Source organism: Arachis hypogaea, chromosome 3 (genome assembly GCF_003086295.3).
Source record: "Arachis hypogaea cultivar Tifrunner chromosome 3, arahy.Tifrunner.gnm2.J5K5, whole genome shotgun sequence".
Lineage (NCBI taxonomy): Eukaryota > Viridiplantae > Streptophyta > Magnoliopsida > Fabales > Fabaceae > Arachis > Arachis hypogaea.
In genome coordinates, this window is record NC_092038.1 from 139,389,912 (window position 1) to 139,402,579 (window position 12,668).

The 12,668-nt window shown below is 32.6% G+C and overlaps 1 protein-coding gene across 4 annotated transcripts; it reads left to right on the forward strand.

Moving 5' to 3' along the window:
• Window positions 1-6,322: 6,322 nt before the first annotated feature.
• On the forward strand, window positions 6,323-9,119 carry LOC112734563 (uncharacterized). Of its 4 annotated transcripts, none has more exons than XM_025783921.3 (4): window positions 6,323-6,750; window positions 7,221-8,124; window positions 8,208-8,369; window positions 8,686-9,119. In XM_025783921.3, exons 1-4 carry the CDS (start codon window positions 6,680-6,682, stop codon window positions 8,920-8,922), a joined length of 1,374 nt encoding a protein of 457 aa, XP_025639706.1. In that variant the 5' UTR covers window positions 6,323-6,679; the 3' UTR covers window positions 8,923-9,119. The 4 variants fall into 4 exon arrangements, with proteins under 4 accessions (XP_025639706.1, XP_072084824.1, XP_072084831.1 ...); XM_072228723.1 differs by having other exon boundaries at window positions 7,236-8,124; XM_072228730.1 differs by having other exon boundaries at window positions 6,420-6,750; window positions 7,213-8,124.
• Window positions 9,120-12,668: the final 3,549 nt, after the last annotated feature.

Sequence of the window (12,668 nt, forward strand, 5' to 3'; positions counted from 1 at the left end):
AAACAAAGCAAAATCAAAGAGCTACTCAATCAAAGAGTTCACAGTCACAGTTTAGCAGTTCATCATGCAACAGTTATTCAATGATTCAATCAAACAATCATAAGTTCATAACTAAAAAAAAATTACCTGGAACTCTTGGAAGCTCGAAGGCACCTTCAAGACTTCAAGTACAGAACATGCAATAGGGAGAGTGGGACTTGGGAGATAGCGACGCCGGGTGATGGAGGTGACTGGCTGGGCGACGGCTTCAAGCAGTGGTGGAGCACCTTCAAGGGACGACGGCTGCTGCGTGATGGAGGTAATTGTTCCGACGAACAACGGCTGCTGCACGACAGAGGTCACTGGTCGAAGGAGGTGACTGCGCGACGGAGGTGACTGCTCGACGGAGGTGACTGGGCGACGCCGAACCTTGCTCGATGAGAATTGTGAAGGGTTGAACTGCTGCGTGCTGAAGCCAATTAGGGATTCACATCATTGATTTAGGGCTTCAATGGCGTAAACGGCAGCATTTTGCTGCCCAGCCCAAAAACCGGCCGGGTCACGGTTCGGTTCGACCGACTGGTTATCGGCCGGTTCAACTCCGGTTTTCATTTTTTGCGGTTTTGCTGATTGTCCGAACCGTCTTTGTGCTCGGTTCACGGTTCGACCGGCCGGTTCGAACCGGTTTTTAGAACATTGGAAATCACAAATGCATGTTGGACAAAGGGTAAATAAATATATTGACGAGTAGATTTAATAAGTTTCGTTAGAGTTTGAGTTTTTATTCTTAGAAGTTTAACGAGGTTAAAAATTTGGTGGAGTTTAATTTAATTTAACTTAATTTAAGTTTATTTGGATTTCAAGTTTTGGATTATGTAGGCAGCAAAAGATTAGCAAGAATCTAGAATGATTTAATTTACAGATATGCTACGCATCCAAGCTTTATTGTCATCCAAGTCCAACTAATCAGACCCAACACCAACAAAATCCACTCTCATTAAAGAGTGTGTACACACGCTCAAAATTCCCAGTGTTACTCTTGCGCTCTAATATGAAAAACCATTCTTTTTCTTCTTTGCGCACGCAGGTTTTTCTTCGCCTTCTTCTTTCCTGATGCTGCATCTTTTTTTCTTCTTTTCTTTTTTCATTATCTTTCTCTTTTGTTATCGTCATTACCAACAACACCAATATTTTGCTAACATCTTTATTGGTTCTGATTTATTTGAAGTTTAATTGGATCCATACATGAATTTAATGTGTTTTTGTTGATGATTGAGTCTTTTTTACTATTTGTTCAAATCTGAACTAATTTCGGTTCATTTGGAAATTTATTGAGATTCACTTGATGCTGCTGATAAGTATTGACCAAATTTTTATTCCTTAGGTAATTTTGGTTTATTCTTTAGTTTAATTGAGGTTCATTTGATCCAGAAATGAATTCAATGTGTGTTTATTGACGATTGAATCTTTTTTACTGCATGTTCAAATCTGAACTAATTTCGGTTCATTTGTGTATTAATTGAGGTTTACTTGATGCTATTGATAAATATTGACCAAATTTTTTATTCCTTAGATAATTTCGGTTCATTTCTTAGTTTAATTAAGGTTTATTTGGATCCAAAAATGAATTTGATGTGTTTTTGTTGATGATTGAGTTTTTTTTACTACTTGTTCAAATCTAAACTAATTTCGGTTCATTTATGTGTTAATTGAGATTCACTTGATGCTGCTGATAAGTATTAATCAAATTTTTTATTCTTTAAGTAATTTCGGTTTATTTCTTAGTTTAATTGAGGTTCATTTGGGTACAAAAATGAATTCAATGTATTTTTGTTGATAATTGAGTCTTTTTTTAGCAAAGAAGAATGAAATTATTCATTATCACTTTATTCAATTGTATTAGATTTCATTCCATTCTATTCAATTTGTCTTGAAAATCATCCCAACCATTGGGATAAATTGTTCATCGACAACACACCTGGACTGCAAATGAACCGAAATATTTGTTGGGAATAATACACCATTCTCCCTTGAGAAAATACCTTTCATAGAGAAATAAAATAGACACAATCACAACACAAGAATTTAACGTAGAAACTCCAATTACCGGAGAAAAAAACCACGGCCGTTGTCAAATGACAACCAGAGAATATTACTATGTGAAAATTGTTACAACACATAGAATTTTTTCTCTATAACACCGGCACCCCAGTACACCCACACTCTCAAAGTAAATATTTAACTACACCTCACAACACTCTCTAATCAAAGAGTATAGAGGAAAAGAAAAGTCAGATACAAGCTTTAAGTGTTTCCGACCGGTGCAAAAAATATGGAGAACTTAGCCTCATATTTATAGCCTAGGCCACCCACTCCATTTGCTATCCTAAGCAATGTGGGACTAATTCAACTAAATCCTAACAATATTACGCTAACAATACCATTGTGTAATAACAAATGAACCGAAAATTGTGCATTATATAAACTCAGAAATTTCTACATTCTATTCAAATTTAAATTCATAAACAACACTGATTTTAGCAAAGAATGATGAGATTATTCATTATCAATTTATTCAATTGCATTAGATTTCATTCAATTCAAATTTGTTGAAGATGATGATAACGAAAGAAAAAGATAAAGAAGAAGAAGAAGAAGAAGAAGAAGAAGAAGAAGAAGAAGAAGAAGAAGAAGAAGAAGAAGAAGAAGAAGATGATGATGATGATGATGATGATGATGATGATGATGATGATGATGATGATGCGGCAATAGGAGCGTGAAAAAAACGTGTGCGCGTGTATATAAATGACTTGGTTGGACTTGCATGCTAATATAACTTGGATGCATAGCATTATTGTTTAATTTATTTAAAAAATTGAATTATCAAATGTTAGATTAACGAGACACTACAATTTTAGTTATATACTAAAGGGTTTAGCTTTATACTGTAAATAGTAGGTTAACTATGTTCCATTAGAATTTAATTTAATTCCGATTAAAGTATTTTTCGATTAAAAGTATTTGTTTTAGGTGATTATTATTTTCTAATGTGTTATGATTGTAAGAGAATTTTTTCAATATCATGCAGCCCACCGCCGTATCACGAGTATGAGGAGGCAACATGGTATGCCGTTAGACGATAGGATCATGCAGTACCTGCAAATGGCTTGCCTGACCCATCTCGCGAGTCTCAACGACCACTGGTTTTGGTTGGATGAGCCCTTAGTGAGTGCATTTATAGAGAGATGGCGTCCGAATATGCATACATTTCATCTACCATTCGGTGAGTACACGATTACGCTAGAAGATGTAGCCTACCAACTAGGGCTCCTGATCAATGGACAGTACGTCAGCGGATGTCTGACGGACTTCGAGCGGTACATCGATGGCGGCCGTCTGGCATGGGTTTGGTTTGAGGAGTTGTTGGGTGTGTTGCTGCCACCGGACTGCATCGACAAGTTCACTATAAAGTGCACTTGGATGCAGGAGACATTCAGTGACCTTTTCGAGGGCACAGATGAGGAGACAAGAGGTATGCAAAAACGTACATCATGATGCTATTATCGACGCAGCTCTTCGGTGACAAGTTCCACACACGCATGCATATCAGGTGGCTACCATACGTAGCGAGGTTAGAGGACATGGGCAAATATAATTGGGGATCTACCGCTCTGTCATGATTATACAAGTGCTTACACCGTGTGGCCAACAAGCACATGGTTAAGTTGGCAGGTCCATTGTAGCTCCTCCAGTCATGGATCTTCTGACGGTTTTCGAATTTTAGGACCGATGGGTTTGACCTCTTTCATTGGCCCTTGGCGACGAGTTACTCAATTGATTACTAGTTGTTTTCTGTATTTCAATTTTTTCGATTTTTTTGTCACTTGTTGATAACATATCTTAGGTGGCAAGTGGTCAGGTTATCAACCAACATCGAGCGAGAAGAGACCTCGAGTCGCGCACTGCATACTAAGCATAGATTTACTTCATGCTGGCGATGTGAGATTCAGACACTTTAGTGTTTCATTCTTTAGTGGACCCAATTTCCCTTTTTTATTCGCTTGGATGCCATATAGCTCGTCGAATACCATACACGCAGTGAATTCCAAGATATTAGAACCACGACACACATCATTATGGAGGTCAGTGATGGCATTGATCTACTCTGCTGTCATAGAGTGGCATCAGGTGGATCAGATTCTACCACAACTTGAAGGAGTACAGCATCGGTCGCGACCCGCACTGAACATCAATTTCTTGATGTCGAAGGATGGCAGAGGCGGCGATCAGTGGTTTTTCACTACCTTACAGCATTGACACACTCAATGGATCAACAGGGCACAACATGTCTTACGGTTTGATGCTGTTCCTGATCCAGGACCCTCTCATGCGTACTTAGAGTGGTAACATTAGTATGGTAGGCGATTCTTATAGCCTGAGCTATTCCTCGGAGACCCCAGAGCAGACGCAATCCCGGCCGAGGCGTTGCAGAGAGGTTCAGGACAGGCTCCACAGATGGATCAGGATTTCACGGATACTTATCAGTAAATTTAATTCTGGAACACATTTTTTTATTAATTGATCCTCTATAGTGAACCAAAACTAAAAACTATCATCACTAGCCATTGTGACTTCTACTATCATCAGGATTTCACGTTCAGCTCCTATTTATATATGTTGGTCTCATACTAAATCGAATTCACTAAATTCGATTTATACGTATAGCTCAATGCATACTAAATCGACAACGGTCGATTCGATTTACCATAGCCACCATCTTTATAAATCGAATTTGGCTTATTCGATTTATTAAGAGCATGTAAATCGAATTGGTTTAGTTCATTTTATTATTGCATCATGTAAATCGAATAGGTCTGATTCGATTTACTGGGACTTTACCTAATTTGAGTATGTTCGATTTGATTTATAGTTAACACAACGTTCCTATGTAAATCAATACAACTCAATTCAATTTATAACTATAATTTGAATTTGTCTAATTCAATTTATATAATGACATGCATGGAGACATCTACGCAATATTTTTTACTTTGGGTGATTCGCGTAATATTTAGATGGCTTTGGTTTATTTGAATGTTTTACCTTAAATTTAATCAGAAAGAAATCTGCCATGATAAAAGAAAATAAGGAATTAGCTAAAATGTATTTTTAAATTATATATTAAAGTTATTGATTAAAAATATTTCACAATCATGTTATAAACAAAAAATTAAATACCAAATCAGTTATTCGTATAAAATATATTTTAAAATATAAAATATATATTAAAAATAAGTTAAAAATACAAAATTTATTTTTAAAAATATTTGTTACACATTAATTGAAAAATAAATAAAAACACACACCCCATTAACTCAATGCATTAATTCACAGTATCATTTAGCTCAGAAAGTTAAGAACTAATTCGTTACGGATGATCTATATTTAAGAATTTGTTACTGATCAATAGATTGCTACATGTATAAGACAAAATTCAAACTTCCAATATTTATTTAAGCGGACTAGTGAATTAATCACTAGATAAATTCAAATTGATTCTCAATACATTAAATTTAATCAAAACAAAATATGCCATGATAAAAATACAAAGAATTAGCTAAAATAAACTTTTGTTTAAATTTTTTAATATATTTATTAGTGATTTATTAAGAAATAATTAAAATTTATACTACCAATAATTTTATCATGTATTTTTAACATTATCTTAATTAAATCCAAAAGTAATTAATTTATGTTAATCGAGTAGTTTGTTCACTTATTTATTTAAAGAAGTGTTGAGTTTAAATTCCATCTTTTATATGTATCCATTTATTTGCGAGCTACCAATCTTCAAATAGAACTTATATTGATTAGTCATTGAACAATAAAATCGAAAATAGAGGTGTTCAAGACCCAGTCCAACCCTGAGACATATTTTATCGGGTTCAGATATCTCTTTTTTTTTATCTGATGTTATTTTCGGTTCGGGTTTTGTTTTGACCCGGTCCAAAATTAATTTTTACGGTAAAAAATATTTATTTAAGTTAATTAGTAATGGTATATTATACTTTTATAATTCAATTAATATTTTTTATATTATATAATATTATTTTTGTTTTAAAATAATTTATTTTTTAAAAATAAAATTTTATTATTTTAATATAAAAAATTTACAAATTTGTATATACTAATGTTTTATCGGATCGAGGCAGTTTAACCCAATTTTTTGAGTCACTTCGGATCAGGTCAAAATAAACCTGTTGTTATTTTAGAATCGGGTCCGGACCTACTTAAACCGGGCCGACACGGCCCATAAACACCCCCTGCATTAACAATTTAACATGGATTGGCCCATTCCTCTAAATGTAAGATCTGTAAATGTCACTTTTAAAAAAAAAAAAAAATCTGTAAATGTCACTATTATTAGAGTATCTAGCTCCATGCCTCCATGTTTACCACCCATCCATGCTAGACGTCATTAAATTAAGCTAAGAGAAGCCAACCACTCCCATCTTGCGCCACGTGCAACAGTTCCACACACAATTAATTCTGTTCGATTACATCAGAATTTTCCAAATGATTTTGCTTTTTGGACTTAGTAGATTTAGCTTCATTCTTAGAAGGAATCTTGTTCACTATCCATACCATGCTCGTTTCAGTTTCACATATGATATGAGGACGTCTCACTCATCAAATTTGCATGGCCTATAAAAATCTCTCTGGATTGTCAAAATCTAAACGTTGCCGTCTTGTGTTGCGCCTCTCTTTAAGGTTAGTCAGTGAAACCATTCCATCTTCTTCTTTCATCACTGTTTTTATCCATGGCTATTTCACTTGTTCCTTGCAATTTTGTTGATTTGTGTGTGCTCGCGCGTGTTCGTAAACAGTAAAATTTTGCCCTTTCTGTGCATTATATGCTAATCAAAGCGTTTTCTATTAATAGTTTATTGCCCTTATGTTTTGTAATATTTGCTATTTACTTTTTCCCAATTTTTTATCAAATTTCTCTTGTTTGTGTTGCTGACAAGAGCCATGTTTGGTCACGCCTCTTTAGATGTACTCTGATATTTATGAATTGTGAGGTGTATTTTTGTCTATTTCAAACTCTTTCACGTGTACTTTTGTCTCTTTACTCATCTTTGTATGAACATTGTGTATTCTATATAATCTGCTTCTGTTTTGTAACTGCTTTAATTTATAGTTAGTTGTTTGGTAATTAATAATTAATAATAGGGAATTAGGGATTTTGATGACAGGTTAACTATCAACATGTCTTATGCATCTAAAGATATGGTGATTTCATTGGCAATACTATTGCTTATGTTAGGCACACCATGCTCAAGTGCTTTTTGGAAGACTCAGAATAAGATTAAGACAGCTGTTCATCTTTCTCCAAAGATTGAACTTGGGCCAGGGTCAGTTTCGAATAAATTTTACTATGATATTGAGTTTCCAAGAGGTCATGTTGCGCTTAAGAGTTTCAATGCTGAAGTAGTTGATGAAGCTGGAAACCCTGTACCTCTCCATAAAACTTATCTCCACCATTGGATTATTGTTGGATACCATGAATCCAAATCAAAACTTGCGACACACACAAAATATGATCTTCATCGTGTGGTTCGTGTGTCAGACTCAGTCTCAAAGTCACATATTATACTAAGAAATAGTGGCGTATGTCAGGGAAATATTCTTGGACAGTATTTTGGACTTGGATCCGAAACACGAGGAACGGCTACGGATATTCCAGATCCTTTTGGGATAGAAATAGGAAATCCTGCAGAAATTCCAGAAGGATATGAGGAGAAATGGTTGCTCAATGTCCACGCCATCGATACACGAGGTGTAGAGGATAAGCTAGGCTGCACTGAGTGTAAGTGTCACCTTTATAATGTTACAGTCAATGAATACGGCAACCCTTTGCCTCCAGATTACGCAGGGGGTTTGTACTGTTGCTATGATGAGACTCAGTGCAGGTTGAAGAAAGGCTTTCAAGGTCCAAAGAGAAGCCTCTATCTGAGATACACTGTGAAATGGATCGATTGGGACGAATATGTTGTTCCTGTTAAGATTTATATAATTGATGTGACTGATACTTTGAAAATATCAGATACTTCAAATATAGCAAGCTCAAATCATGATTGCCGGGTAAGTGATTTCATCACAAAACGTGTATATTGTCTCAATCAAAATTTAACTCCATAACATATTTTACTCTTTTTTTGTTACAGATTGAGTATGAAGTTGATCCTTGCAACATAGACCCCAAGAAGAAAGGTAATGGTTGTGTTGATGTGAAGAGGACAACCGTCCCATTGGAAAAGGGTGGTTATGTGGTCTATGCTGTAGCTCATCAGCATTCAGGTGGAATCGGATCAACTCTATATGGACAGGTGATGATCAATAGTTATTCTTAATATTTGGAAATTACTTTCTAGTGCCATGACTTCATATGAAAAGTTGTTATTTCAACCTGTAATGAATAATGATTCTGTCCTCTAAATTCAAAGGTCTCACAGATCAATTTCTGTTTTCTGTTCATCGTCCGGTGTGATATTTTCAAGTTAGGATCATAGGTGAAAAATATTTTGGTCAAGCACAATTTGGCCTTGTTTTGCAATTTGAAAGCTGATATATGTCTTGATCAAGAAGTTAAATGCATATTGTTGTGTAGCTTATGTTCTGAAATTTGTGCACCCTGGTTTTCAGGATGGAAGGGTAATATGTACCTCAATGGCAAATTATGGAACTGGGGATAATGCAGGAAATGAGTCAGGTTACATTGTAGGAATGACCACTTGTTATCCTAAACCAGGTTCTGTAAAGATCATTGATGGCGAAAAATTAACTCTGGAGTCTAACTACAGCAGCACCACGCGAGGTCACACCGGAGTCATGGGGCTTTTCTACCTACTGGTTGCAGAACAGCTTCCTCATCAACATTAGTTCACTCATTCCTCTCCTTTCTTCAGGAATATAAACAATGTATTCAACTCATTTTGGCAATAATGTTAATAGCAGTGGTGTGTCATGTAATATAATATAAATATGTGAAAAGTAAAATAAGTTATAGCATATGATACTTATAAATTAAATTAATATCTTATATGATAAAAAATAAATTAGGTTTATTTATTGAAAAACTTATGGGGTCAGCAATTGTTAGTATTTTTTATTATTATTTAATTAGTACAAATACTAAATTGTTTTTAACAAATAAATTTTAATAAATTTTTTTTTATCAAAGATAGAGATAATCGAATTCACAACCTCTAAGTGAGTATGGAGAGATTATACCGTTTGAGTTATAGCTCATTGGTAAATAAATTTTAATAATTAATATGTATAAATTCTGAAAAATATGTGTGTAAATTGTATTGATTTATGTGTATAAATTTTAGTAAATATAGGTATAAATTATATATTTTTTGTTTATAAAATTTTTGTAAATATAAATATAAATTATTACAGATCAAATATTGTCGTGTAGTAGCCCTTGTTTTTATTTATTTTAAATTATCTTTTGATAAAAGAGTGTTTTTTGTTTGTGGTGCCAGCGGATATGATTTTTTGTTCATATCAGAATCTCTTTTATGTTCTTTTTGAAAAATAAAAATCTATCCTCTCCATCTTGATCTCCATATGTTCTAGATCTTTTTTATTTTTTTATTTTTTTATGTGAAAATTATTCACACTCCATTTAGGTTTGTCCTCATTCCGTCGGAGATTGTTCATTTTTCATGACTTTTTTTTTTTTTGGTAGTCAAATTTCTAACCTGTGTTAGATTATTGGTATTTGGTAGTAAGCAATGAGCTTTGGATTTTTTTTTTTCTCTAATATATTGTTCATCTTTTATTATTGTTCTATTTGATAGTATTCAGTTGTAGATACTATTATTTCTGATTTGATATCTTTAAATTTTCTTTTTTAAAGTAGTCCCATTTTATTATCTCTATATGATTCTTTAGTTTTGGAGTAGATTTAGTTCTTGGAGGCTCTATTTGCAATTTAAAAATAGATGATATTTTTTTTCTGGGTTTGAGATATAGTTAGATTTTTTTTATGTAAATTGGTATGTATATTTTTTGTTATAAAAAAAGTTTTCTATATTAGTTTCATTGTGTCTCAAGTGATTATGTTGTTATTCTCTTTTTTTTTTTATCACTCTTCATATTATATGAGATATTCTAACTGCATAATTAACTGAAAATTGATCCTTTTGACATAATTACTGTATAGACTTATTCCACATTGCTTTAAGTTAAGTATATTTATCATGCATCTTTATTTTTATATATATGGATGAGTTTAATTTTCACTGAAATAAATTAAATTTAAAGTCGTTGTTTGGCTATTTAAATTAAAACTATATTATTTTGAATAAAACTGCTATCTCTACACTATTACATGGCAAGTTCTCATTTGGTTCATTCATATCTTAATTATGACTCAATTCTATATGATACATGAAAATTAAAATATGAATGAAAATTTTTCTGTCTATTAATATGTAATTAGGTAGTGTTAATAATGAATATTATTACATATATCAATTATAGCTATGCACATAGCAAGCTATGATGACTTTTTTTTGTCTAAATTCAAAAATACTTTAGCTTCCTCCTAATTTGAATTGTAGTCTACATATACTATATACACATAAACATGAAATAAACTCTATTAAGAATAACCTTTGGTATTTGATATTTTTTTATAGGCACATGTGGTTGTATTCTAAATTCCATTCCATTAATTTTAATAAATGTAGAAATTTTATAAAACATCACCAGCTACCGTAGTTGATATTATTATTGTAAAAAATTTACATAGTTAATCATTGTCTGATCTTTAAAAACAATGTAAGCTTTTTGATAACAGAAAAGCTCTGCATACAAGTCATTAGGGCTTGTATGCTTTACAAGTTAATTAACGAATAAACCCAAAAAACGCGATGCAAGGTCTACGTTCTTCTTCTTCTTCCTCTTCCTCTTCTTCTTCTTCTTTTCTTTCGTTTCTTGCCTTCTCTTTCTCATTCTTCTTCTTCTTGCTGCACGTTTTTCTTCCTCTTCCTCTTCCTCTTCTTCTTCTTTTCTTTTGTTTCTTGCTTTCTCTTTCTCGTTCTTTTTCTTCTTGCACGTTCTTCTTCCTCTTTCTTTTCTTCTTCTTTTCTTTCGTTTCTTGCCTTCTCTTTCTCCTTCTTCTCCTTCTTCTTCTTCTTGCTGCACGTTCTTCTTCCTCTTTCTGTTCTTCTTCTTCATTTACGTGCTTTTCTCTCTGTTTTCTTTCTTCGTTATTCTCGATTTCTATTGTTTTTTGACATCAAGCTCTGAAATCGTTTTTGAAGAAGAAGAAACAGCAAAAGATGAGGAGGAGAAAGAGAAAGAGTTCTGAAATATGCATAAGGTGTACTTCAACGAATTTTGGGTGTATTTCTTAAATCCTTTGGGTGTATTTTTGTAATCCTTTGGATGTATTTCTGTAATCGTTTGGGTGTATTTCTGAAGTTCTATTATCTTCAAATTTGGCAAGAAAATTGTTTTCATGGAGGAAGAAGAAGAAGAGTCGTTCATAATGCATGGTGAGTAGCGCGCTTTGGAAACAGGAAGTTGTTGAATAACATGCGTTTTATTTACTTTTAAATGTGAAAGTGTGTAATACGTTAATTAAGTATAATACGTGTGTTTTATTGGACTTGTAAGACTTATAAGCCAAAAAGACTTGTTTATATGTGTAGCAGGCCTCTTTTGATAAATAATTGCATACCAATATGTTTTGCCCATTGTTGTTTATAGTTTATTTTATGTCTGAATTAATTATTTAAAGAATTTGCAGTCAGAATTACTTTCTTTTTTCTTTATCATCCATTATATTTTGCTTACAAGCTATTATTGATGTTTCGAAATTGTAAATACTACTTTAAATCATAAACTTCTCTATTTTTGCTTTGTTACCTTTTTTATATTTAGTGGCTAAATTATTCATAGCTTAATCCTTAAGTTAGCAGAAATTATTACTCTATAATTTTTTATTAGACTATGGAGTTCCACCATAACTTCTTAAGCATGATTATGTTTTATACCTCCTAATAATGTCAAATTGGCTCTAAAGAGGGTGAGTTGTCTTTCCTTGATAAATAAATGTCTCCTAGATCCTAATAATCAATATATCAACGAGTGGCTTTGTAAGTTTTATACTAATATTTATTATTTGTATTAATATATGCAGATTAACAAAGCAAAAAACATATGAATGTTTAATAGTTTCTTATGGCATTTATCTGAAATTTGTAGAAGCTTTTTTCTTATTTCTTCTTGACTATGTATTTCTTTAATTATTTTCATGTTAAATTTATATATTTACTTTGCGGAAGCATTTAAAAATGATGTAGTTGTTTTAATTTGTATCCTCCCTTTTGATTTTTTTTTTTTTTGGATTTCTTCATCATAATTTGTTAATTTTTTTCCTCTTAAACTTTATTTAAAGTACAAAGTCTAATGCAATTGAAAAGCTTAAGCAACTTGAGTTAAACTTAAATTCAAAACATAATTCAATATTGAAAAAGGCAATAATGTATGCTTCTTTTGAAAATCTATAATTGTATTTTTTTTATTATCATCCATTTTTTTATTTTGATTTCTATTCTGTTAATGTATATTTATAATTTTATATGACTTTTTTTCTTATTATGTAG